Consider the following 27,457-nt stretch of genomic DNA (forward strand, 5'->3'; position numbering starts at 1 on the left):
AAAAAATGAAAATAAATTGTATCTCACTACATACAGATTTACCTCAGTTACACAAAATACCTCTATATGAAGACTGCAGATCTGGTGCTCATGCAGCCAACTACTTGTTGAAATACTTCATAGCAGCTTCCCTCACCCTGCCCCATGAAGAGTTTACAGGGACATTTGGTTTGCATTCCATGAAGGAGGCTGAATTAGACAGCAGCATTATGGAGCTGCTGAGGTGAGAACTCACTGCTCTCTACAACTACCTGAAAGGAGGTAGGAGTGAGGTGTGGGTCAGTCTCTTCTCCCTAGTGATACAACAGGAGGAAACGGCCTGAAACTCTGCCAGGGGAGGTTTAGATTGCATATATCAGAGAACCTACATTCAAAGGTTAAAGACCAACTACCCTTTAATCTACAGGACAAGCATATCCATTTAAAACATACTAGGCCGCAAGCATCTCTGCAGCCCAAAAGCTGTGATTTGATGGAAGTGTCTAATACAACATCGGTGTTCTACTTCAAACTCCAGACAAAAGACTAGATTTCTCTGCCAGTTATGTATAACTTTGCCCAATTATCATACTTCTGATATAAAATAAGAGGGTTTTTCCCTTTCTTTTCATCCCCTTCAGACTAAATCTGAGCAGAAATAGATATGAAACACAGGGAAAGGAAGGAGTACAATCAGTAATGCAAAGGAAAAGTGGGTATTCAAAATCAAGATAATTCTTAGGCTTGAACCCAAATTATTTTGTTCTTATTCCAACCAGGTTTAATTAAAATATGATCCTGGCATTTGGCTTGAAGCAATGATCTTCTGTTTGATCTCCTTGATTAAAAAAAAACAAAACCAAGTGCAGCTAACCTCAGCGTTGTTTGCATTCAGAAGTTTCACATTAGTATGGCATATGGCAGGTTGTCAGCCCCTTTTTGCTAGACTGCAAGTATAAGAAGTCATTTGCATCACTTGGTAATCACTTGGTAACCCTACTATACTGCCTCAAAGCAAACAAACATAAAAAACCCCCACACCACCTCAAAAAAAAGAGGCAAGCAAAAAACCCCAAACAAATACACTAAAAAACCCCCACCCCAAAAACAGATCAACCAACACACCCTCAACACAACAAAACCCAAAGAAAACCCCAACACCAAGAAAACAACATAAAACCAGCCCAACAGCAAGACACACACATGAAAAGACCCTCCAAAACCAAAGTAAAAAAATCCCAGCCAAAGCAGTTTCTAACAAAGATTTAAACAGGACACTCTGATGTACGGGAAGCAAGTTACCCAAGGCATGCTCTGCTCCATGCCACAGCTTTGTTACTCCCAAAATGCTAGGAACAGCCTTTCCTGGCTCCCTGTGTCTCACTCATCTCACAGAAGAACGGAAACTGAACATATAAACAAAGGTGTGCAGCAGGCCAGCAGATGCAAAGTCATGGGGATGTGTTTAAGATCTCTTTTGTGTAGAAAGTCATTGTTTTGAATCTGCTTATCACAAACATCCTCTAGCTTACACTAACAATGACTTTGACACAGGAGATCACAATCTGTTTTTAAGGGCTAGTTTCACTTTCTTCAAGTGAAAAAAAAAAAGATACTACAGGACTGCCTTCAGCTAGCAAATCCCTGAAAAGACATCTCCAAGTTTAAGCTCCCTCACAGGAAAATTAATTACAGCATGCTGGTCCTATGTATGTTTAAAACCAAACTCACATAAATCTTGGAACCAGTTACATATTGCTTGGACACTCTTGGTCAGATCTGCTACTTGGCTTACTTGACCAATGTCAGGGTAACACCACTGACATGGCAGATAAATGCAATGAACAGAAAAAGATTACAGGATGTCAGGGATTGAAAGGGACCTCTGGAGATCCCCACTGCCAGAGCAGGACCATATAACCCAGTGCAGGTCACACAGGAACACATCCAGATGGGTCTTGAAAGCCTCCAGAGAAGGAGACTCCGCAACCTTTCTGGGGAGCCTGTTCCAGTGCTCCATGACCTTTACAGTGAGTAACTTCCTCCTCATGTTGAGGTTGAACTTCCTGTGCTGTAGTTTATATCCATTGCCCCTTGTCCTACCACAGGGTGCAACTGAGCAGAGCCTGTGCCCTCCCTCTTGACCCCCAGCCCTCAGATATTTGTAAACATTTATTAAATCCTCTCTCAGTCTTCTCTTCTCCAGACTTAAAAGCCCCAGGTCTCTCAGCCTTTCCTCATTGGGCACATGCTCCAGTCCCTTAATCATCCTCAGAGCCTTCCATTGGGCTCTCTTGAGTAGATCCCAGTAGTAAACAAACCATCTTACCTATCATCTTGATTGGAGAGTCCACAGTTCTGCAGCCTTGAAAGGGCTAAACGAAAAAATTGCTCTAGAAAGTAAATATAAAGAAGATGAATGAAAATGTTCAGTGCTTTCCAATATCAAAGCAAGCATGCCACCCTGACTATAGCATTTCCAGACAATAGTTTAGGCACTGTGCATTAAAAACAAACCAAGCAACCAACACACCACCTTGTAACTGACCTATGGCCCTAAAACAATGATGCCAAAGAAATTAATGTTTATTAGAGCTCTTCTCTAGGAAGCTTTTCCTGCCCCAACACTTGGCTGTCAGAACACAGCATAGCATTTATATCAAAAAACCAACCAACCAACAAAAAAACCCCACCAAAAATAATTACAAATCTTAGTTACAGTTACAAAGCACCAGAAGAGTTCCCAAGACCTGCATCCTAACCGACTTAGATTTTTCCTTCTACCCACCTTCGGCTGGAACAGAAGCAGCCTTGACCCAAGAGGAGGGGGACACACAGCCGTGGACAGTAACATTACATATCTTGAAAGAAGATATCAAACCAGACTATGTCCATTGGCAAAAGCTGGACAGAGGCACCTTCCCAGCCCACCCTCAGTGGGCAAGCACTTGCTGGACAGTCAGTGTGCCTCTGAAAAGAGGCCACAACCTATTCCCAAAGCACTTTTCCTCACCACAATCCTGGAAGTGCAAGAAATGCACCATCCTTGTTATGCTCATGTAGAACTAATCAAGCCTAGGAAGCCCAGATCCACAGGGTCCTAAGAAGGTGCATTCTTCGGTGTTAAAAAAAACCCTGAGACTTTACAGCCCTTCCCAAAAGGGCAACTAAGACCATTAGGGTCTCTGGCCCTGTTCCTTGTGCCCTGACCAACAAAGGCAGCAGGCATGAGCAAGCAAACACATGTACAGCAGCTGTGCAGCTGCAGGAATATCCCACTGCAGCCCCAGTGACACAACTTTCCTTTTACTGGACTAGCTTCTTGCACCAGGGAAAGTTTTGATGATGTAACTGCCCCAACCTGGGGATTTCTGCTTCAGCAGGACTCTTACATGTGTTGATTGAACCTCACCACACTGACCCAGATAATATTTCACCTAGCAAAGCACTAGCTAAATATCTTTAGCACTGAGGCCCACAGACAAATGAACAGAAGCTGAATAAGCTCCACTACTCCTCACTCCCACCTTTTTGAAGCTCTTCTACTAAGAGAGGCAACCCCAACAGGAAGGTCCTAAGACAAAAGGACTAAATGCATGGAATGGTTTGGGTTGGAATGGACCTTAAAGGTCATCTACTTACAAGCCCCCTGCCAGAGGAAGGGGCATCCTCCACTAGACCAGACTGCTCATCCAGCCTGGCCTTGAACATTTCCAGAGAGTGGGACTCCATAATCCCCTTGGGCAACCTGTTCCAGTGTCTCACTACCCTCGCTGTAAAGAATTTCTCTCTCATCTGCAGTCTAAATCTACCCTCCTCAAGCTTCAATCCATTCCCTCTCATCCGATCACTACAAGCCCTTGTAAAAAGTCATTCCCTCTCATCCTATCACTACAAGCCCTTGTAAAAAGTCTCTCTCCAGTTTTCCTGTAGGCCCCTTTCAGCTACTGGAAGGCTGCTGTAAGGTCTCCCTGGAGCTTTCTCTTCTCCAGACTGAACTTCCTCAGCCTGTCCCCACAGAGGAGGTGCTCCAGCCCACTGGTCATCTTCATGGGCCTCCTTTGGACCCACTCCATTAAGTTATTTGCAAGATGCCCCTAGATGGATTGACATCAGTGAATGGGAAAGACCGGGGCCAGAGAATCAGGTGGCTTTACACATCATTTAGGTATTTATAGGGGGTGGGGGGAGGAGAAAGAACACGGGGAACACAAACCTGCTCTCTTTATTCCATAAGGTAGTTCAAACTTGTCACTCCCATGGAACTCTGCCACTCTGATGAAATCATTAGCACACAGGAATGGGTATATTTTGTCAGCACTAATAAAGGAAAAATAAGAAATTTCAAAATGATGCATTTGAGTAAGCCAACAACTCATGCAACTGCTTTTACAAAAGCCTTCTTCATTTTACTTCAAGTATTATCCATTTTTAAAGGAAAAAAATGCAGGAAGACAGGGAAAGACAGCAGCTGTCAAAAGGGGAAGATCTCAAAATGGAAAAGACATGCAGAGAGAGATTAAATGATTTCTCTGCAAGTATAACTTATACAATCATCAAAATCCTGTGGCTGAAAGCTTGTACTACAAAACAGCACATTTAAAGAGAACAGGTAACCCAGGAAAAGAAGGAATAATTTCAGGTTTGAAAAGCAGATAAGAAGCAGCAAGCAAAATTAAGAGTTGTCACTACTTACAGCAATTTAATAAATAAGGGGTCTGAAACAAGGCATTTTAACTTGAAAATACCATGTCCTGACGCCATCAGCTTATTTGAGCTGTCCTCCTATTCCAAACAGCATTTTGTGGCTGTGTTGCCATTATTAAGCAGTTTGGAGCAACTGGGATATAGTCATACAGCAAAAAAAGCAAGGAGTTCTCACACCCACATTATACACATCTTGGGGGTTTGTTTTACTCTGAACTAGTTTTAGTAGGGTCCTACAGATTCAAGACCCCTTAATGCCACAGCACATTGGGTGTGCTCCTGCTTAGCCGGAAGTCAGACGCCTGAAAGAAGCCCGGGGCCACCCTGAGATAAGAAGCATAGCACATGGGAATCACAAGGAGGCTTTCCTCAAAATCACATTCTTCCTGCAAACTAGAACATGACAACACTGCACATTGTGTCAAGACAGACAGCACAGGTCACTTTTTTCTTCAAAAAGATCAAAACAGCAGACAGTTTATCCCATAGAGTAGTACGAGTCCCTTCTCTGCTATATGCCAAATCAAACCAAATAAATGAACAGGAAACCAAGTCCTGTCACATGTTACCATGCCCTTGGCTTCATCTTGGAGTGAAGTGAGCCTCCACTCACTGAAGTGGTTGATTTTGTAGCAATCCTGCATCCCAGGTCTTAAAGTGTTAACACAGAAGTATACAAGCACAGTGAAAATAAAATCTCGTCCTGATCCTAAATACCCACAACCAGCACATGTCCTGTTTCGCCATCATGAATATTAATAACTGTTTCTAAAAATCCTCCCCCTCAGTTTCACAAATCAAGTGCCTCACTCTTTAGCTCTGCATAGTCAGATGATTCTAACAGGAGGTGGGGGGGAGGAAAAAAAAGCCACACAAATAATGAAACACCGCAGCCTAGCCCACACACCAAGAACTGGGCCATAGGTTAACTAAGCAAGATCAGCTAACTTTGAGACATCGTGCCAACTACCCATATTAAACTTAATAACTTGCCTTGCTGTTCAGAAGCAGCTGGTAAGCTTAGACATAATAAATAATTTGCTTACTGCATAGAGATTCTTAATTCTAGCTCTGGTTCCTGTCCAATAAATGATTCTGCCAGGTTAGAAATCCTTTCAACCTCCCCAGGCTATTACCAAAGTGCACAGACCAGATCTGCAGCTCAGAGACTATGGGACTGCTTTGGGGAGGACAAACTTGAGATACTTCCATGTTCTTTAAAATAGTAATAGCACTGAATTACAGCCATAGCCTCTTATACACTAAAAGGAAAGAGGGGAAAGGGGAAAAAAAAAAGACACAAAAAGCCCCACCACCAAGCAAACAAAAACAATGGTGTCTTTGCTCTGAGCTTTAAGATTTCTTCAGCCAGAACTTGGTCTAAACATCTTGTGGGGTTTTCTCAGGGCCATACTCAGCTCAGGTAAACCAAAGCCAGTGATATAGCCCATCTGCTTCTGGTCCTGTAGCACTTCCTTGATCTTTCATTTCAGACTTGTGCTTCTAAGAACAAAAATTCTCAGTATTTCCTCACAAAATCTCTAGGATGCACTTTTGTGACCAGACACCTCCTTTGTTTTGGGCTGAAGCGCTTTCTATTTTCATCTGACTGCTTCCTATGAGTACCTTAACGTGGAAGACACCTACATGCAATTCAACAATGCTATCAACGAAACAAAAACATGAATAATCTCAAATTTCACTAAACTCCATCAAAATGCCATCATATCACTAAAGATTTTTGCACATTTCATGTTCCTCTTTCCAAATAAATGGAAGAGATTTTCAGAAGTTCTCTGACCCCTGATTACTACAGAAATACTTAATCTTTTAAGCTCAGGTTTTTACTAGCAGAGTGCCTGAACTTCAGCCTTGGATATGAAGGCTTCTTTTACAGGAAAAGTGTGAGGAAAAGAAAATGTAAAATGTAAGGCTTTTTTTCAATCAACAAAATGGTTACACTGTTACTAGAATATCTGCACAGGAAATATTTATTTGGTACATACACCAGGATGTTGAGCTAGATGTCTGGTATTGGGCAGATGTTAATCAGTGGCAAGCAGTTTGTGTTGCCACAACCACGAAAAGCAGCAAGGAACCCAAGGCCAAGATCTGTACTTCCAGAGCTGAATCAAAATGTGAAAATAGTCCAACATACATAAATAGCCTATTTCTACCAGCACAGCCTTTCCTTCCCCTTTCCCCTCCCCAACAGCTTCCCACAGAAGACTCACCCTAGTAAAGATTCAAATGCTGGTTTCAGAAGACAAGTATCCAGCGCATTCCTTCTCTCCACTGCTGTGGGTGGCAACCTGCAAAAGAAGAATTTCAAAGAAATAGCAAGAGAGGAATGCATAGCAGCACCAAGGCAGTAAAACTTGGACAAGTCAAGTTAGTAAAAGCTGATTACTGAGTTAGCACCACACCAGATTTTCATGATTGCCTCTCTCTGTATTGTAAAGTTGTGTCTCACTGTGGTACAATTCCTGTTACTTGTAAAGGCTTTTATCTCATGGTTACTGTCTGTAACCTCATCCTGCTCAGCAGATATCAAAGCAGTCATACCCAGAGATGAAATTTCAGGCCCAGCTGCAGAGAAGCAGGACACCAGGGCTGAATCAGCCCTGCAGCCCTACTAAATAGCATCACCTGCCCTCCTCGGAACAGAGAGGGGAGTCTTGTTTGGAGAGGGTAGTTCAAGGAAAATGAGATTCTTTTGGGATAAGTCACTCCTTTCTAATAAAGCTACAACTTACATTTTTCAGCACATTCCCACCTTGGTGATTTAGCCCAAAGAATAACAACTACAAGGCTCAGAAGGGAGGGTAAAGTTCATTGTGAGCAATGTGTGTGCCTGGGCTGCACTAAGAACAGAAGGATGAAACCACCGCATTATAACTACAAACCAAACAGACCACTCAGGTTAATTGCTTTTGGTAACCTCAAGTTGTCATATGAATGCTGACACTGAGAAAGCGTCCTGTGAAATGGATCAGCTGTCCAGCTGCCTGTTTTCAGCATCAGCCTCCTACATGGCATTTTGCAGAGAGCTTCATAGAGTACAGAAACTTGCTTTTAGGTTTTAGCATAGGCTTCTACTAGCACAAGATCTGCTTATATACACATGTGCCTATCACAAGTGAACCACACCTCCGACTTATTAAGCACAAAATCTGCTCCCACATGACTCTGCTAATTTTATTCAATAGTAACTCAACATTGCAGAAGTTTGGAAGTTGTAAAGAAACATCCTCCCAACAATTCACTGCTTCCTACAAACAGCTACTGTAAGTGGCCATAAATATTAACCAAACACTGGAAACATGACATGGACAAAATCCTTTCTGCCAGACATGTTACAGTTGTGTTCATAACAGAAACAGACAACAGACACAGCTGTACAATAACCAAATGAACAGGGAGCCTGCAGACAAAAGCTACAGATTTTAGTCTCAATCCCTCCCACCTGCCCAAAAACCAACCAACCTCCACCCCCCCATCAAAAACACTCCATTGCTGAACTTACTGGGTAACTCCACTAGTCTCATAGGAAGGAGAAGCCCTCACAGAGGAAGTCTGTCCATAAAAGCTAATCCTGCAAAAAGGGAAATGTCACAACAGAGTGGTTTGCTATAAATAGAAACCACAACAGAAAGCAATTTGTATCAACTGTATGCTATAAACAAGACCAATAGAGGCACATCAATCACTGCTTCTAAAAGCTATCACTATTATCTTCCTAACACAAACACACTCATCGGTCCTGGCGACAGCTGTGCAAAAGCCAATGGAAATTCAACTCTCACAACAAACACCCTGAATTTTGGGTCCTAAGCCACCTGTCCCATGCAGCCTGGATAGAGTGAAGGTTCACTTCCCACAAGGTTGCCACTGGGACTCAATAAATTTCAGCTTTTCAAAAGCTGCCCACAACACCTGCAATTACTCCAATGTGTGGAGGAGATCTCTCCCATCAGACATCAAGAAACAAGCTACACTAAGCACACACAGGGTGGAAGGAGATACGGACATACAACACACAAATAAGGGGTTTGAAGGAACCTGTCAAGATCATCTAGTCAAACTCCCCTGCTAGAGCAGGATCACTCAGAATAAATCAAACAGGAAAACATTCAGGTGGGTTTGGAATACCTAGAGGCAGACTTCACAACCTCTCTGGGCAGCCCGTTCCAGTGCTCTGCTACCCTCAAAATGAAGGATTTTTTTCCTTATGCTTATATGGAATTTCCTCTATTCCAGCTTCTATCTGTTGCTTTCTTCTTCTGTCACTGGACATCACTAAGAGGAGTCTGGCTCCATCCTCCTGATACTTGCCCTTTAGATATTTATAATGAAATCTCCTCAGACTTCTCCAGACCAAACAGCCCCAGCTCTCAGCCTTTCCTTGTAAGGTACACGGTCTGGTCCCCTTATTGTCTTAGTGGCTTTCTAATGGACTCTCTTCAGTAGTTCCTTGTCCTTCTTGGACTACACATGAAACTCAAGAGGGGCTCCCTATCTCTGAGGCCCTGACCTCTCCATACAATCAGGCTCAAACTGACTTCCAGGTTTAAAAGTGACACAAGGGAAGGGGTGACAGAACAATCCCATTCATTCCCTCACACTGCAACAAAACCCAACAACTCAAAAACAAAGCAAACACAGAGCAGTAATCACTTCTGTTGATTACTGTTAAACAGCTGTTCAGCAACACAGCAACAAGGGTGTTTGGTTATAAGCAAGCAAAGCTTCACCATACCAGTAGAGGTTGTTTCTCCACAGATTTCCATGCAGTATACCATACATAACAGCAGCAGCCAGGATAAAACACAGAAGAATTCGTTTCATGACTGGTAGACCTGAAATGCAAGAACAACAAAACAAGAAATATAAATCCAAGTTATGCTACTAATGTGAACTTTCAGAAAGCAAATTGAAACCTATGAAAGGAAATCTTCAGTATTACTGCTGCTCTCCACTACCACAAATTTGACAGGGAGGTTACTCTTGTTTGATGTCTCTAAGTCCCCGCTGACAGGAGCTTAATGCTGCTTTGCACCTACCACACATGCATACTCTGCACAGAAGCATTGAGAAAGCCTCACTCTAGGTTCTCTCTGGAGATGCAGGAAGAAGATGGGCTCTTACAGAAGCATTCTGTCCCCAAAGAAACCAGCTTCTTGTGGCAGAAGTTGGCACTTCTCTTTCTTGTACTACCACCAGTTTCCATAACTACACAATTAGACAAACACCATCACTTTGCAGGAGACAGATGTATGATGACGCAGAAGAGGGTATCAGCTGCTCAAATTGCTCTTGGCTTTTTTTGAGACCACTGAACATTCTTCACATCTGGTTTTGGACATCTAAAGCTGCACTGAAGCTGTCTGCTTATGTTCTCATATCCTACAGCCTCCAGCTCCTGACACAGCCCAGATTTTGTGGCTCAAATGACAGAAAAATGCTATTTTCATATATCACAAAGTGAAGAAGAGAAGTTAGCACTCAATCTGTGGAACTTACTAAATTATGGAGAAACAGCTAAGGAAGTGTTAGTCTCCTAAATAGATTTCTCATCTCATGGGTCTAATAAAAGAAAACCAGCAAAATACCAGAAGTTCATGTATCTGGCAAGACACTCTGGGGGAAAAGCAGGCTCTGCAATGCCCACGTCTAGCACACTGAGCTGCCCTTTCAGTAGCTATGAATGAACTGTTGTTGCTTCATTTTCTGAAAGTCCAAAATAGCCACTCTGGCCACAGGTTACTGTAGAAATGGACTCAAAAGCTGTATCATTCCATTCTTCTTTCCCCTCATTACAGTAAGTAGGATCAATGCACAAACATCTACTTGCATATCTGTATTTTAGACTGAAAGTAACAAACAGCTGGCCAGCAAAACAAGCCATCTCCAACAACACTGCTGCATTTTCCAAGAGCAGAACCTTTGGCTTTATAGGGTTTTGGTTTGGGCTTTCCCCCCTCCCCCCCCCCCCATTTCTTTGGTTTTTGTTGCTGCTTTTTGTTTGGATGTTGGGGGGTAGGGGGGTTCTTAGGGTTTGTTTTTTTAATTCCATGTTGCTTAGAACATTGAAGAGTTGCTGTGAATTTAAGCCTGTATCAAACAGCTGTAAAGCAATAAAAACTCCAGGCAGATTCAGTCCCAAGTGATTTACAGCAATATTCTTGATGCCAGTACATCTGAACAGCACGGTTTCTATCAGGGGCCACGAAACTACTAGAGACATCTGCATTTGGTTATTAGAAATGGAGAAACAGAACTACTGTCCCTCACAAATCTGCACCCTGAAGACATACCTAACAGTGAACTGTTACAAGGACTTGAGTACAACAAGCCACTACTTCCTTCTTTCTTCCCACTCCCACCCCGCCTCCTTCCCCCCTTCCCCCCCCCCCCCCCCCCCCATATCCGTCCCAGGAATTTAATTGTAGGGTAAAGGTGGGGTTTCACAACAGCACCTACTGGTAACAGAGCCATGCAACCATCAAGCTATATTCTATCAACCTTAAACATATCCAGGCTGTCCTGCTGTGACCTGGATGAAACAGACCTAGGCTGCAGCTGTTTCAATGCCAACCTTTCATCCCTCTTTGGGAAGTAACACTGCCTTCCTTACAGCTCCAACTGTTCTTGAAGGCTCACTGCACATTTTTGACAGTCAACTCCAAATTTTTGCCATGATTTGTTAAAAGATTCTTTTCCTAAAACTGAAAGAACAAGAAAATTCATCTACTGGGTTTAGACAAGTGTCATCAACAGCATCTGGCTCATCACCTTGAGTGCCATCACATGGCATGTAGTGGTGATCAGGCTCAGTCAGCATGGGTTTACAAAAAGCAGGTCCTGCTTGACTAACCTGATCTTTTTCTATGACAACGTGACTCACTTAGTGGATGAGGGAAAGACTGTGAATGTTGTCTGTTTAGGCTTTAGTAAAGTCCTTGACACTGTGTCCCACAGCATTCTCCTGGAAAAACTAACTGCTCATGGCTTGGATAGGTAGACACTCTGCTGAGTTAAAAGCTGGCTGGATGGCCAGGCCCAAAGGTTGTGGCTGAATGGAGGTAAATCCAGTTGTCAGACACTCACAAGTGGTGTTCCCCAAGGCACAGCAGTGGGGCCAGTTCTCATTAATATCTTTATCAGTGATCTTGACAAGGGGATTGAGTGTACCCTCAGTATATTTGCAGAGGGGAATGTTGATCTGCTTGAGGGTAGGTAGGCTCTATAGAGGAATCTGGACAGACTGGATTGATGGGCTGTAGTCAGTTTTACAAGGTTCAACAAGACCAAGTGCCAGGTCCCGCACTTCGGTCACTACAACCTCATGCAATGCTCCAGGCTTGGGGCAGAGTGACTGGAAAGCTGCCCAGCAGAGAAAGATCTGGAGCTGCTGGTCAACAGCCATGTGAATGTGAGCCAGCACCATGCTCAGATGGCCAAGGCGGCCAACAGCATCCTGGCCTGGATCAGGAGCAGGCACATGACTATGGCCCTGTACTCAGCACTGGTGAGGTCACACCTTCAATACTGTGTTCTGTTTTGGGCCCCTCACAACAAGAAGGACATTGAGGTGCTAGAGAATGTCCAGAGATGGGCAACAAAGCTGATGAAGAGCCTGGAGCACATGCCTTATGAAGAATGGCTGAGGGAACTGGGGATGTTGAGCCTGGTGAAGAAGAGGCTCAGGGGAGAGCTTATTGCTCTCTACAACTACCTGAAAGAGCTTGTAGTGAGGTTTGGTCTTTCTCCCAAGTAACAAGAGGTAGAACAAGAGGAAACAGCCTCAAGTTCCACAAGGAGAGGTTTAGATTACATATTAGGAAATTTCTTCATCAAAAGGGTTATCAAGCTTTTGAACAGGCTGCCCAGGGAAGTGGCTGAGTCACCATCCCTGGAGGTATTTAACAGAAACAGTTTAGTGGTGGACTTGGCAGTGCTAGGTTAATGATCTTAAAACTCTTTTCCAACCCAAATGATTCTATGATTTACTTCAAAAAGATACTGCACTCTTTTTTCTTTCATTGCTTTGAAAAGGTTTGCTAAAATATCCCTCTGAAGTGGAAGTCAGCTGTTTACTTTTTACTCCCTAATTCAATCAGTGCAAACTGCAGTTAAACAACACAACATAATGAAACAGCTCTTCAGATCAAGCTGCTAAATTAACAACTGATTAAATTGCTAATTTTGCTGACTGCAATGCAAAAGAGAACCTTGCTGAAGAGTCAGACCAAGCTGCAAATCAGAGAAAAGAGAAGGCAAAGATGGCCATAAGTAATCTTTTAAAAGCAAAAGTACTAGAATAATATTCATAAGGGGGGGAAGAAAGATTGTTTTGTTTGTAAAGTGTTTACAAAAAGATATGTACACAGCCTGCAAAAAGGCATCCTTAAAACAAGAGAATAGAAGTCAACCTCATTCTTCAAACAGGATCACAAGAAATCTTGCAGCATCTTATGTAGGACATTCAGCTTGGTACATGCACGAGAATGTAGCATCATTAAAGGTGTATCAAACTCAGCTCTTTAGAACAAAACATGGTCTTCACTTATACAAGCGTTGTCTCACTATCCCACCCCTCAGTGCCTGGCTTCCTTCAGTGCTTTGAAGAGAAAGTTCTGTAATCAAAAAAGAAGGTCCTTAACCTGGTTTAGTAAACAGGACCATTGCCTTGTTCACAGGAAGAATTATTCTAGGTGTGCTTTCAATGCTGACAGCATTTCCCAGCTCTCCCTTCTTATTCTAAAACAGATGAGTGTTATAGAAAGTTAATCAAAGGAAAACAAATGCCTCCTGTGCAAATATCATACCAGAAAATTCCCACAGAGATCCAAGAAAATAGGCAATTGGAAAGACACAGTTCAGATGTAAAATGACAGATCCATGCCAGCTTAATCACAACACAAGACTCAGCATCTTCATGCAAACCCATCAACCTGACAGAGGTCATTGTGCCCTCAAGTCAAAGTCGGTCACAGTTAAGCAAAACAAGGAGGACAAAGCTGGAACTCAACTATTCAGTTCCCTCCTCTTTCCAAAAACCCTATAGTGATCCACACAAAGGAAGGGGTGAGGCACATCGAAGGCCAGCGCCAGATGTCCATGGGGTTAGCTGGTCAGTTTTCTGAAAGTAAGCAAGCAAGCAGCAGGATGCATAAGTGTTCTAAAAAGATTGATTGGCATTTTTAACTAGGAATCTAAGCTAACTTTCAGTATTCAACTTCCCACCCCCTACCAAGGCAAAGCTACAATTACAGAATTAGACAAGAGGGATTCTGTTACAGCATTCAGAGATCAGCCTGCATCTCCTATGGACAGATTGATCCGCTCCAGCTCCCACCAACCCACCATATTTACCACATTTGGTTATATGACAAATTAGAGATGACCAAAGGGGAATCTTTTCTTCCCTTGGTAGCAGTAGAGAACCAACAGCCTTGTCAGAGCTGCATCTTTACTTAGAATTAGTTTTTATTCTGCTACTTCGGTAAGTGTGGTATCTGATAGGAGCCACTATCTCTCATCCTCTGTTTATCTTTCAACTTACATACGCAGTTGATTCAGCCATGCCACAGAAGAAAATGATCATGCAGGAAACTGCAGCTGCTGGATTAGGCAATCACAGGACCACACCATGATAACCTCTTTGTGCAATGCTTGTAAGCCTTCCTTTTGCTTTCCTGCTTAAAATCGGGCTGCTGGCAATACAGGGCAGGAGGCTCTCCCATTTGTAAGGCACCTTTGAGTGTTAGTAAGTATTTACACCCATGAATTGGGAACTAGAAATTAAATACCACTCATCTCAAAACAATCTCAGCTCCATACCTAGGTCGGCAGGAAAGCTTCAGCTCACTGAGACATCAAATTCTTAGCCCCTGTAGTTGTGGAGGAGGAAGGGAAGTGAGCTTGGAAATATGCTTTGAGCAGAACTTTAAAGTGACAGCAGAAAAAGCACACAAAACCTCACTAAAGTTTTAAAAGATACATCAGGATTTTTTAAATGTGGTCAGTATTTCAAGGGCTTGCTTGTGCATCACCAGTCCTGCAGCACTGCTTCCTTCTGGTCAGGATATAGGGCATGCCTGGTGGAACAGCTATGCAGCAAGAAGACCGCCATGGAGCGAGTTTTCTCATGTCATCATTTGTCTCAAAATGTAAGCACAATCTGGCACACATCTGTATTTCTTCTGACAAATCTACACACTATAAATCATTAAACCTTCCAGTTCCTTGGCCACTCCACTTACCCACCTAGGGCAGGTCACACAGGAGTGCATCCAGACAGGTACTGAAAATCTCCAAAGAAGGAGACTCCACAACCTCTCTGGGCAGCCTGTTTCTCTTAAGGTGGAACTTCCAGTGTTCCAGTTTGTGTCCACTGCCCCTTGTCTTATCACAGGGCATCACTGAAAAGAGATGACCCCCTTCATAAGGTCTCCTCTTAGTCTCTTTTCCAGGCCCAAGTCTCTCAGTCTTTTCTCATCAGACAGATGTTCCAGTCCCTTAATCATCCTCATAGCCTGTGGACACTCTCTAGTGTCTCTTGAACTCAGAAGCCCAGAATGGGACAATACCCTAGATGTAGTCTCACCAGGACAGAATAGAGGGGGAAGAGAATTTGCATGTACTCGAAATTGTTTCCTGGATAGCAAGAAGACACATGTACAAGCCTAGGTCAAGTTACTACAAGCTTTTTAAAGCTCACTGAATCACTCCCCCTTTACGTTGCAAAAACCTGCCGCGATCCTGGTCCCAGAGGTGACACAATCGAGGATGCATGTTGTTTCACAGGCAGATCACTTTGGGGTCTATCAATGCAAAAGTTCATGTCCTTTATACTGACACCAAATACTAGCTCCACAGAGGACAAACAGCAGTACAGAGCATCAGCCAGTGCATTCTGACAAAAACACATGAGCAAAACACAGTGGAGCACATGCATTAGCTAACACCAAAAGGGCCCTCAACTAACAGCAGTATTTGGTACAACTGTCCAATGCAACCTTAATTAGGCCTACAAGGAGACAGAACATGTTACCTCCAGCTTGAGGCTACCACAGGGTTGCTATGCCACCCTTGAGAACCAAGCTAATATTTTAGCTTAGATTCTCACAGTGAAGTGTGGATGCCTGGCAGCAGCTCAAAGTGACAGCAGGCTCTGTTGTACAGTGTAGACACAATTAAGCCTGCAAGTGTGAAAATAAAAAAAATCAGGGTTTATATTTCTCAGCTAATGAATGTTGGTGTTGATTATTCTTCCCCTCCAACACAGTCACCAATATTTCCTAATGTTCCAAAATGGCTTGGGGCTTTAGCAGGGATTTGGTGACATTAGGTTAATGTTTGGACTTGATATTAAAGGTCTTTCCCAGCCTAAAACTTTTCATGGCACACTTAAACACTGCTAACTTGAGCTTAAGTCAGCCCTGGGTAGATCCAAATCCAACTTGCTGCTTTGAGGGAAAGAGTAACAACCACTACTGGATTCTTCTGGTGCCTTCTAAGTATCACAAATTTCCAGAAAACTTGCCTTAAATTACTATCAAGGAAAAGATCAAGTCCAGAGCCTCAGCTTCTTGCCTGCCTTTGTGCCTTGAGATGACTCAAAGGAGGTGGTTACTTTACAAAAACGTTCACAGAGCTGGGAAACATAATTCCACGTGTTCACCCTGTCCTGTCCCTCCACATGCCTCCCCCCAACATATGTAGCTTTTGAATGCATCTTCTTTCCTCCTCCTCGTGTGCACTTGAACACACACACACAGAGATCAGCAGTTACTGCCATGCCCAGCAGCCACTGAGATAGTGCAGTACAAAATCAACTACTTTGGGTTCAGACAAATCCTAACCTGGGCATGCAAAGTCCATAGCACATGTGAGCTGAGCACAGAGATCTCCAGTTCCTTTGCTCCCAAAGCTTTAATCAAAACAAACACCACAAATCCAGCTCTAACTACATATTAAAAAAAATAAAAAATAAAAATCACAGATTCAGTGAAACAGCCTGAGCTGAAAGATTGCTTCCAGCCCTCTTGTACTCTCCCAGATTAACCTTTACAGCTTTAGCCAGCCTAACCTAGGCTGCTATTTATATTCCACATCACAGGTGTCAGCACAATACAGTCTAGAGAACAGGTGCTAGCAATCCACACAGCTTCTCCTGCATACTGTGGTGAAGACTGTTCCTTCTCAGCCTATGCTTCCCATCTCACTTCAGCTTATCTTCCAGAAAGACTGGAATATAAACAAATGGAGCAACACTTTCTGAGAGTCAGAGTTTGCTCCTCATACCTTCACTTGTGCAACTGAAAAGGCTTGGCAGCTTGAACCGCCCTTCCTGAAGGAGAGCATCATGACTGAGTTTTGCTTTCTCACCTCCTTTATTTAAAAAACAAACAACAACACACCAACACAAACACAAACCCTGACAGCCATACTACACAATGCTTTCCTCTTTAACAGAAAATGGTTAATAGAAACACATACATCCCACCACAACATCAGTTACTCATTCATTCACACCTGCTGTTCTTTGTCCATGAGTGCCTGCAGAGTCAGAGGCTTCAGGTTAAACAAACAATCCTTCTTAGGTTTCCCACAGAAAGGATGGAAAAAAGCAGGAGGAGAGAAGGCTGGAAATAACCAAATTAGTCAGCCTTCTAAACAGTTCAGTTACAAACCATATGAGCTCACCATTTTTCCCCCTCCTAGAAACCATGATCAATCTAAATATTTAAAGGTCCAGCCAAAGAATTTTATTGTGTTATAGGTGCACATTCACTACAGCATTACATTCACCCTAAAACAAGGCACACTTTGTCTTCTCATAATGCCTGGGATATCTACCATCTAGCTCTGGTTGATTTGGAGCTAGTGTTTTAAACCCCAGCTCTCACAAAAATGGCCGGGAATTATGCAACTAAATCTAACAGTCAGCTTGGGGGAAACAAAAATCTCAACTAGGCTAAGATAAATCACATACACACAAAAAAAAATACCAAACTCAAGTGAAATTAGGACTCTCAAGGGCAGAGAGAATAATTATTTTTTTTACCATTTTTAAAAAGATAACCAAGATGGCTGATTGATTTCACTACCAGCACCTGGGGAATGAAATGCTCCAGTAAGTTCCAAGTAAATCAGAGCACTTCCTCCAGTCTGTCCCTAAAGAGACACAGGTGCCTTTTGTATCACTAGCTTTCACAGCAGCAAGCCCCAGTCATGATTAAGTCCAGATATGTACAGTCTGCCCTCATACAATGCCACAGCTTTTTTTACTGGAATTTTTAGTCCCCATACTTTTAAAAGCAGCAAGTTACATTCTGCAGGTTTGTGTGGATTAAGAGGCCCAGCAAATACCTGTGAACGTGCTCCTATCAGCACACCAACCTGAACAGTTTAGTTTTCATTTCAATAACATGCAAAGCAGGTCGGTAGTAAGAGCCCTGAACACATTATGTTCACTGCTTTTTGCTGTGTTGCTCCCTACCTTGTCTCAACTGCTTAAACTCAAACTCACACCAAACACTCAAAAAAACCCTCCATCTGTTTGAGGTGAATTTCTGCACGTCAATCTGCTGCCATGCATGTGTGCCAATGGAAAGCTCTGGGATTCTCAGGAATGCAGCTAAACAAGTCAGTGAAAAGTGTAAAGCTAAATTAATTCAGGGAGGAAGATGGAGATAAGTGGTAGCACTTACCCTACACTATTACTAATTCTTGGAAGTTTCCCAGGACATCCATCCTGCCAGCTCAGGAGAAAGCTGCAGGACACCAACAGTATAAGTAGCGTCTCTGATAACGTTAATGCCTCGTACCTCCACTGCTTTCAATTCAGCAGTGCAAGCAATAGATCCACATTGCCTTTGGATCTTGAAATATACCCCTTAACTGCTAATAACAAGAAAGCTAAACCCAGACTGACTGTAAGTAACTGAAAAAGCCTGGGTGTGATAAATATGACTATTTCCAAAAACCTCCTTTATACACCACACTAAAGCTCCAAAGACATTATTTACAATAGCAGAAATAAAAAGCAGAGCTCTAATAAGCAACTTCATAACTATGAGAATGCTTTCTGGAGGCAAAGTGCTTTTTGAGCTAACAAAGAATTGTCATACAGGTTCCAACAGAGGTTGTATCTGATCCCCTAAAGGTTTTTAATGCTTTGCTTCATTTCTCAAATGTCAACATAGAAAAATCTACCACATCCATACAGTATCCATACAGTACGTAACCTGAGGATTTTGAGAGCTATGGGATGCCTAGCACAGCTGCAAATTGTAGTCCTGAAGAACATTTACCACAAGACACAATCATAACTGACATCTTTTCTGAATAGGAAAGGTTGCTGATATGTCTGTATGTGTTTAAAAAGGGGGGGGAAAGTTTGTAAAGTAATGAAGTTTTCCAAGGGCAACAAAGAAAGAGGTAGGTGTACCTGAGCGCAGCATTCCGATTGTCTTCCTTAGACAAAGCAGAAATCAAAGTCACAACAAAAGGCAAGACAAAGGAGCATGCTAAGAGACCAGAATAAACCCCAAACTGGAACTGGTCACCAAGCAGTTGTTAGCTGCTGTAAGGGACCTCAGCTTCTCACGGAAAAGTTCACACAAGTACATTTAGATATTTCTGTGCATGAAGAGCTACAAAATGACACTACAGCCACACATGGTGCAGTGCTAACTTCTAGCAGATATTCATGCTATAATGAAATTTAAAGTCTTGAATTACACACCTTCGTTTCTTTACCTGTACACATAAGGAAAACTAATTATCTGTGACAGTAATCTTCAATTGCCATCTGTCTGGGAGGAAGGCTGCCTAAATTAGTCAGTAGGGAATGATGGGATAGCTTATATGCTTTACTCAGTGCTGCACAGAGAAACCCATTTAGGACTTCCAGACTTGAATCCTCCCTGAATTCAAACACAACCCACTTCCTCCCCAGAAATGAAAGCTAATGTATCACCATTTTGGTTGGGTTTTTCCATTTTCCTGTTTTTTTTAATGGGCTTTTTTTCCTCCTTTTCTTCTTCCAAGGTCACCCCTAAAACTGGAGGGAGTCGAATTCACTTCTCACCCCACCCACATATACTCTGTCAAAGTCTCACAGCCCTCCTGCTAGGGTTACCCTGTAGTGGCTAAAACGGCTATGAGCCCAGCTGAGAGCCAGAAGGCATTCAGACAGCTTTTCTGCAGGATAGACTGCAGACATACATCCAGGTTCTGCTGTAGCAATGGCTTCACACAGTACCTTCTGCTGTATGTTATCAGCTCCCTTCACCACTTTGATTTGTTCCTTTCTAAGGCAAGCCTGGTTTGCTGTAAGTGAAGCAGTGTCTGTTTTGCCTGTTTGATGCTCAGTTTCAGCAGTCCTTAAATACTACACAAAATGAACAGGAGTTTCTTCAGGAGGGGAGTATTTTTAGAGAGATTAGCTGTTCTACCCTACCTGATCTTTGCTGAGCGTTGGATTTGCCTAGGGCTGTATGTGTGAGTGCCTCCACTGAAGATAAGGCCCTGAGACAACACAGGGCTCGCCTCCCCGTGACTCACAGCAGGGTGATGGATTCTTGTGGCACAGATTTGCTCTTCCATAGCCAAACTGGCCCACTCTGTGGCAGGGATAAAATAGGAAGCTTGATACTTACTTCAGCATAAAACTGGAAGTCCTCTAGAGTAAGACATACTGTAAGCAGGACTTGCTGTCTTGCCTATTCATTGATATCTTTTCCTTGCTACACTGACCACACCAAACTCAGATCAGCCTCCAGCATCACAAATTGCTATTCATGCAGATGATGATGCAGAACTCCACTAGAGCATGAAATGCAGTACAGTAAAGGGCTTTTTGTTCTGTTCTGTCGCATATGTTCTTAGCATGAAATGAGATTTATGCAATCATGCCCTGTATGCATGCATGAATGTCCTTCCTTCTCTTCCCTATAGAACTTTTGAACCCCTTTGGCTAATTTCAGTCAACTTTGACAGGAGATTAGGAACTTAATGCTTTAGAGGCCTCTGTAAGTATGTGAAAATAAACAGGCAGCTGGGTAGAACAAAGAAGCCCTATAAGCTCATCTTTCATTAAAGATCAGAAAGTCTACATGCAGAAAGACATTTAGAAAGCTGGTCTCATTTTATCTGCTTGTCACACAATTGTGGGGCAGAGATACAAGAGCCTCTAGCCATTAGGAGGAAGGAAAAGAAAAAAGAAAAAGCTAACATTTTGAAAAGCCTTGCTCAAGCACAAGTGTCTACATTTCCCAGAACAGTTGCCTTAAGTTCAACATTTTAAATGTCCTTTTCAGGCACTGAATAGGTGTTAGCTGACTTCTGTCACCCAGCTTCAAAAAGTCACTGACACCAACCAGCATTATAGGAAATGCTCTCTGTGAAACCTGAAGGCTAAGATGCATATTCTATTTCACCTCACTGGTCTTTCCACCAAAAAGCTCTGAACAACATTCTCAATTTAGACAAGAAATCCTTAAACTAATACACAACCTGAAGTCTGAGGCTAAACCATCTAAAAACTGATGTCCCAAGCTGAAAACACATCATGGCATGCCATTAGCACAGAATAAAGAAGGAACAAAAAAAGCTACTCCGTTCAAACTGCTCCAATGAAATTGAAGCAAGAGTAATTCCTTAACATGTTTTGCAAATAAAAGGCAGTGAATTTTGAGAAAGTCTACAGATAGTATTTACCCTTAACCAGTATTTTAACCATCTGGCTATTGCAAAGCCAGTTGACACAAGTGGTCTGCACTCCCCCACACTAAGTGAGCAACGCAGGCACAAGAAATGCTTTGCTGTATCCAACCGATGTTCACCTAGCCCACTAGTCTGCCTCCAACAGTGAGAGAGGCTAGGGACAGCACATTGTGGACATTTTGTGGTCCATTCCCCTTGTCCACACATTCCACTTGCAGAACCCACAATTGTTTAGTAGAGAAGTTGGAGAATAACACCCCTGCCTCCTCTTTTTCTCACCCTTTAATGGACCTGCCAATGTCTACACTTGGGAAACAGGGCAGAAAACAAGGAAGAAGAAAACAAATCCTCAAAGGAGGCTGAAATAACACAGCTACATCAGAACTGCACTTCACTACAGATAGAGTGCTGAGGCTCTCAACTTCTTGAGAATGGGAAATTAAAGCTGCAAAGGGTGGTTATACTATTGGAGGAGTGGGGATGGCTTATACAGCCTCTTCCAGATTCTCAGCTGAGACAAGTAACAGTTGCCCTGCCTCATTAAATATTGCAAAACATTTGGGCAAGCAGAGCTAACTACAGTTTTCCCTTCACTGTTTCCAGCAAAAAACCAGGCTTTTCCCAGCTCACCAAATGAAAAGGCAACAACTTGTCTACACAAGGTGCACAATCAAAACTAGCTACCACATGCTAGCAAGCCTTGTGTGCATTCACCAATATGGACAAATCTCAACTTGCTCTGGCACTTCATCAAGTGGATTTAATATTATGGCTCTACTTAATCTTGTGCAAATGTTAGGTTCAAAGAAACCCTACAGGGTATCTCCCATCTACACCACCAACCCTCCTCCTGCTCACAATCCCACACTGACTTCAGACTACCTGAAGCACTGTGAAGATCGAGGTGATAGTGTTTCCAGGGCCCTCGGATGTATCACAGTATCACTAAGGTTGGAAGAGACCTCAAAGATCATCGAGTCCAACCCGTCACCACAGACATGACACTGGTGGAGGTCACAGAACAGGCAGGTTCAAGAAATTCAAAGAAACAAGTATCTAATTTTGACTGCCAAAAGATGAATAACATTGTCTTTTCATTCAGCAACAATAGTTCTTAAGCAGCAAGCACTTTTCTCTCTCCTCACTTCAGGGAGAAAAGCCCACAAATTCCTTCCCTGTGCTATGCTAGAGCGCTTCTATGGCCCTCTCCCTAACCAGGTGATTTCCCCCATGCAGATCATGGTGCAGCCATAAAAGCTGTGTCAGTACAACTGCAAAAGTTAACTACCCAAGAGGGAGATACATAAAGCAAAAATTACATTTAAAAAAGAAGAAAAGGAAAAAAGTGGCCAAACTGTGACTTCAGTTCCTTGGGAAAGGGACTTCTCTTTCCCCCACTCCACATGTGACATCATTTGTATTTTATACAAATACATATTTTGTATTGACTAGTAAACAGCCATTACACATGCATAGCTCCTCTGCCAAGCCCCTGGTAAGCTGCTGATGTACCCCTCACAGTGCTCTCGTTTCACTGCTGGTCGCCAGACTGAACAGCAGCACTGAAAGAAAGCAACGGTTTGTCCCTCGCTGCGCCGCAGAAGCGTCTGCCCACACACCCAGCCTAACAAAGAGCTCCTCTGAGCTCTGCAGCAGCTGATCCTTATTTTAGTGTTTCTCACCTGTGCTCACATGGGCTGGAAACTGTTCTTTACAAAATTAATTGGCGAGTCTGTGAAAATCTAAGACTGCTATCCACCCACCTCACAAAGTTTCCTACTGGCTAGTGGCCCAAAATAAAGTAATCTACCTGCTAGAGGAATGGAAACCTGCACTGCAAGTCAATGACAAAGTCTGAACGTTTCATTCCTGTCAATTCTTAAAAATCAGTTCCTTGACTATTTAATTCATGCCCTCCTAATAGGAGATACAATAAGCTTCGTGGCTTCTCAAGTTTTCCAGCCTGGGCAAGTGGGGACTATTCAAGTTTTCCCTTGCTCCTCCTGGCTCCCCATGGATTCTGGAATGTAAAGAATAGCTCTAGCACAAAGTACTCCAGCTTTACAGCTGCTGTCAGGGCTGGCAGCAGAAGCAACACAGAACAGTTACAAACAAACTTTGAGTATTATCTGGGGGACATGTAAAATTTCCTCACTCTGTTGCAGTAAAGAGCTCTGTAAAGCATCTTCCTCTTGAGATAAAGGTTTCACTTTTACTTTCAAGACCAAAGAATGACCAACTTCAAACACTGAAGATCCATCCCACCCACACAGATTAGCAGGATATTTTAAACCAATAGGCAGAGAACACAGCAAGAAGCACTACCACAAAGTATTTTACCATATTCCACACCAGCATTTGTTCAATGCCTTTTTGAAAGGGTAGAGATACAACATGCAAGCCACATGTTGGTTTTCCTTCATAGCATACACCAGTCACTTTCCATCTTCACAGTCGTTCTGTACAATTAGCAGCTACTGATATCAGTGATTAACACACAGAACCAGAAAGCAAGAGCAGACTGATTTCCACACTACTGAGAGGTGGCTTATAAAGGAAATGGCAGCCTGCATGTCACATTTTCCTCTTGACCAAGAAAAGCTGAGGTTTCAGGTTTTCCTGTAGAAGAAGGGTAAAGACTTCAAGAACTGCACATACTCAATAATAGAATTTCCTTTCTCTTGAAGACTATGAATAGGTACAGAAGTAGTCATACGTAACATAGCAAAAATAGAAGAAACTAGATTAAAGGGGAAATTCAGGGGGGGTTTATTCTGTGACAAAGCTCTTGGTCATTTGACTAAAAAATGGCAGACTTTCTTTTTCAGAAATAAAGAAAAAAAACACCAAACAACCCTTTATACTCAGTTACCCCATAAATTAATTTCCCAGTATCATTTACCAGCTTCTCTATAAGGCTCAAGAAATTGATGAACAAATCTTGAAATGAATGAATGAATGACAAATGAGTTGTCATAAGCTTGATAAATTAAACTCCTCTTAGATGCACAGGGCACATTCCAACCAATTTAGCTAAAACAGTGTAAGGAAAGATGTTTGTAGAAAGAGGTATATCAAGTAGTCTTGAGCCCATTCCTAAAATACACTTAACTAGCAGGCCACAGCTGAGTATCTTGCATCATCTACACAGTGGAGACAACTTTTCATGCTTTTAAGTAAAATGACCTTAATGTTAAGGTACAGAGACAAACCAAGATCCTGTGCTATGGTTCCAGTTGTACTTGTGGATGGGGTGGTGGGAGGGGGAGGGAAAGGGGTTTTTCTCACAAGTCTCTTTGACTTAACGGTGTAGATTGTCTCATGGGGACTCACAGTGGTCTTTCAAGTTACATCTCCAAAGGAGCCATCTTATTGTATCCTCTTCCAGGTCAAAATACTTGAACAAACCCCCAGCAGCAACAAGCATAAAAATCACAAATCAGCCAAAGAATGTTTATGAGAACTTTCCCAACCCTTTCTTGGAAGGACAGACAAAACCTTTACTGAAAGGCAGTAATCATGGTATGCCCATGAACCAGCAATCAAAACAAACCCAGGATAACAGCATTAATGGCACAAAGAAGCTATCATAAGAAAGACTATTCCCACTCCCTGCTGTTTCCTATCTAAAAATTATCACATAAGAAAGCAAGCAATCATCTGAAATCCTTTAAAAATGTCTCTATTTGTAAGCTTTCACAGGTAGGTCTGTGGAAGTGGTGAAGGAGAAGCACCTCAATCACTTGCCACTGTCACTTCAGCTACTGTATTTCCCTGCTCAGTCAGGCAACTCCCCTAGGTAATTGCTAAAGCCCTCATTTAGCAGTACTCACAGTATGTATGAAAATAATGTCTCACCAAACACCTCATTTAATCAAGACACCATAAATCACCTATTTCCCTACTTCTTTACAACTTAGGATTTGGAGGCACTTGTTATCCTCCTTAGGCTAGCTTTCAGGTTTTGCTGTCTCGCCTACACACTCTGCATCTGCTCTCACGGGCACTTCCCCAACAGGCAACTGCTTCCACAGGGAAACTTTCCTCCTGCTCTTAAACAGTGTGGGTATTTGGACACTGAAGAGTCTCAAGAGTCTTAGGGGTTGATTCATCTGTCCCACAAGCAGGAGAGGTCTCCCGCAGCCAGTATGACCCTCAGGGAGACCATGGGACTTATCCACCTTGAATATCATTGCTTCGATAAATAGCCATAGCCTTGAAGAGTAACTTAACTGACTGCTTCAGTTCAGCAGAGAAACAGACATACTGAAGAGGCAGGTACTGCATCAAGCTAGAAAGAAAGATCTGTGGATTTATGCCATGTACGTAGGAAGAAAAACAGGGATACAGCTGGTGCAGTCTTACGTATGGAACAAAGTAATTTTAGTTTCAGAAATATCACTTCTGTGACCTAATCATAAATATTTCCTATTCAAAAACGGATGGGTAGGAAGCCTCACTCCAAACACGTTTCCTTTTCCTTTAAGGCCTCCCTGAACTTCGGGGTTTTTAAGTTTATGAGCGACCAGTCCAGCACACGGCACTCTCCACAGCAGAAGTTATCTATTTGTACATATATTATTTACACAATTCAGCCGCAATGAAATTGCCAGGATAAAACACCCAATCTCGTCCCGTTGTCAAAGTTCTTCCTCTCTAAACACTTCTGCAACCATACTGCACATACGAATAGCCTGGCATAAAGCAGGTGAAGAAAACAGAGGAAAAACGGCAGAAACCTGGTCAGAAAGTTTTCAGCTGGGTAACAGGAGAGTCCAATATAGATTAGCTGTTCATCTCACTGGAAATTCTAATTCCAGAAAGGACAGCGGGGCTGATCTCACAGCTTGCTACAACTAAAATTAGAAACACAACCCCCACCGTCAAATAATAATCCGAATAACTTCAGGGAAAGAGGAAAAAAAGAAAAAGAAAAAAAAAAAAAAAAAGCGAACACAGAACTTCCAGAGTTGTGGTGGTTGTTTTTTTTTTTTCCCCCTGAACTACAGGCGATAGATTTGCATAGCTTAAGGCAGAGTTTACCCAAAGCCATTGTTCCTTCCCCTAGGCCTGCGGCATTTCCAAAGGGCAGCCTCCCCCCTCCCTTTCGGTACCCCCGACAAATGCGATCCTCCCTCGGAACCTGCCTGACCGGCAGCCATGGCAACATGGTGGGATTACCGGATCCAAGCTGCTTAGCAGAAGCCATGATTCTCTCCTCAAATTTTATTTTCAGACCGCTGCCGGCCGCCGCCAGCCCTGTCGGGAGGTTTCCCTGCTCGGGGCTGATCCGTCCGCATCAGCCCGCTCTGCCCTGCCCGGCCCTGGAGCCGGAGCCCCGTTACAGCCGGCTGGGCCCCGCCGCCACTCAGTTTCCCCCCAGCCGCGGCAGGGCTCGCCGCCGCCACGCCCGCCAGCGGCGACTCACCGCCCGCGGGGGGCCCCGAGGCGGCGTCGGAACTGCTCTCAGCGGCGGCATGCGGGGCTTAGGCAGGCTCCGGCTCCGTCTACCGCCCTATCCCGAAGTGGGGCTACGCCGGGAGGCCGGGGACAGGCAAGCGGCGCTCCCACCCCGCGGCCGGCAAGGGCCGCCGGGGGAACGGGAACGGCCCCTTTCTTCACGGCCCCCACCCTCCCGGAACCCCCGGGCCGCCTACCTGGCGAAGAGAGGACCCGCTGCTGACGGCTACCCCCGGCCCGGGGGGCCCTGCTCCGGCCGGCGGCGAACCCCTGCCCCACATGCAGCCGCGGCAGCGCCTGAGCCCGGCCTCTCTCTCGGTGCAGGCGAGCCCCAGCACACGCCGCCCGTGAGTGGCATGAAGCTCATCCAAACGCCGCCGGCATGAAGCCGTGTGGCGACGGCGCTTCGGCTGCTGCCCGGCTCGTCCCCGCGGGTAAGCGGGTCCCTGCTACGCCGCGATGTTATTTTTTACCAGGAAGTTCCCAGGAACCTCTGGGAAAGGTCTGGGACATCTCATCTCAGCAACTCTCAAACTGATTACAATTGTAGTCTGTTCAAAGGAGGCTTGTA

The 27,457-nt window shown here is 43.6% G+C and overlaps 1 protein-coding gene across 2 annotated transcripts in view; it reads right to left on the minus strand.

The window, feature by feature from the left end:
• Positions 1-26,908, minus strand: part of ST3GAL6 (ST3 beta-galactoside alpha-2,3-sialyltransferase 6) — a 43,856-nt gene extending 16,948 nt beyond the window's left edge. Inside the window, exons 1-6 of one of the 2 annotated variants that reach the window (XM_054163360.1) lie at positions 26,608-26,908; positions 9,446-9,545; positions 8,213-8,281; positions 6,921-6,998; positions 4,196-4,299; positions 2,309-2,372 (exon numbers count right to left, since the gene is read on the minus strand). In XM_054163360.1, the coding sequence (XP_054019335.1) occupies positions 2,309-2,372; positions 4,196-4,299; positions 6,921-6,998; positions 8,213-8,281; positions 9,446-9,545; positions 26,608-26,635 (443 nt within the window). In that variant the 5' untranslated portion in view covers positions 26,636-26,908. The remainder of the gene's footprint in view (positions 1-2,308; positions 2,373-4,195; positions 4,300-6,920; positions 6,999-8,212; positions 8,282-9,445; positions 9,546-26,607) is intronic. The other variant, XM_054163361.1, reaches the window with a different exon arrangement.
• Positions 26,909-27,457: the final 549 nt, after the last annotated feature.

This window comes from Dryobates pubescens, chromosome 8, assembly GCF_014839835.1.
Source record: "Dryobates pubescens isolate bDryPub1 chromosome 8, bDryPub1.pri, whole genome shotgun sequence".
In the NCBI taxonomy this organism is placed as follows: domain Eukaryota; kingdom Metazoa; phylum Chordata; class Aves; order Piciformes; family Picidae; genus Dryobates; species Dryobates pubescens.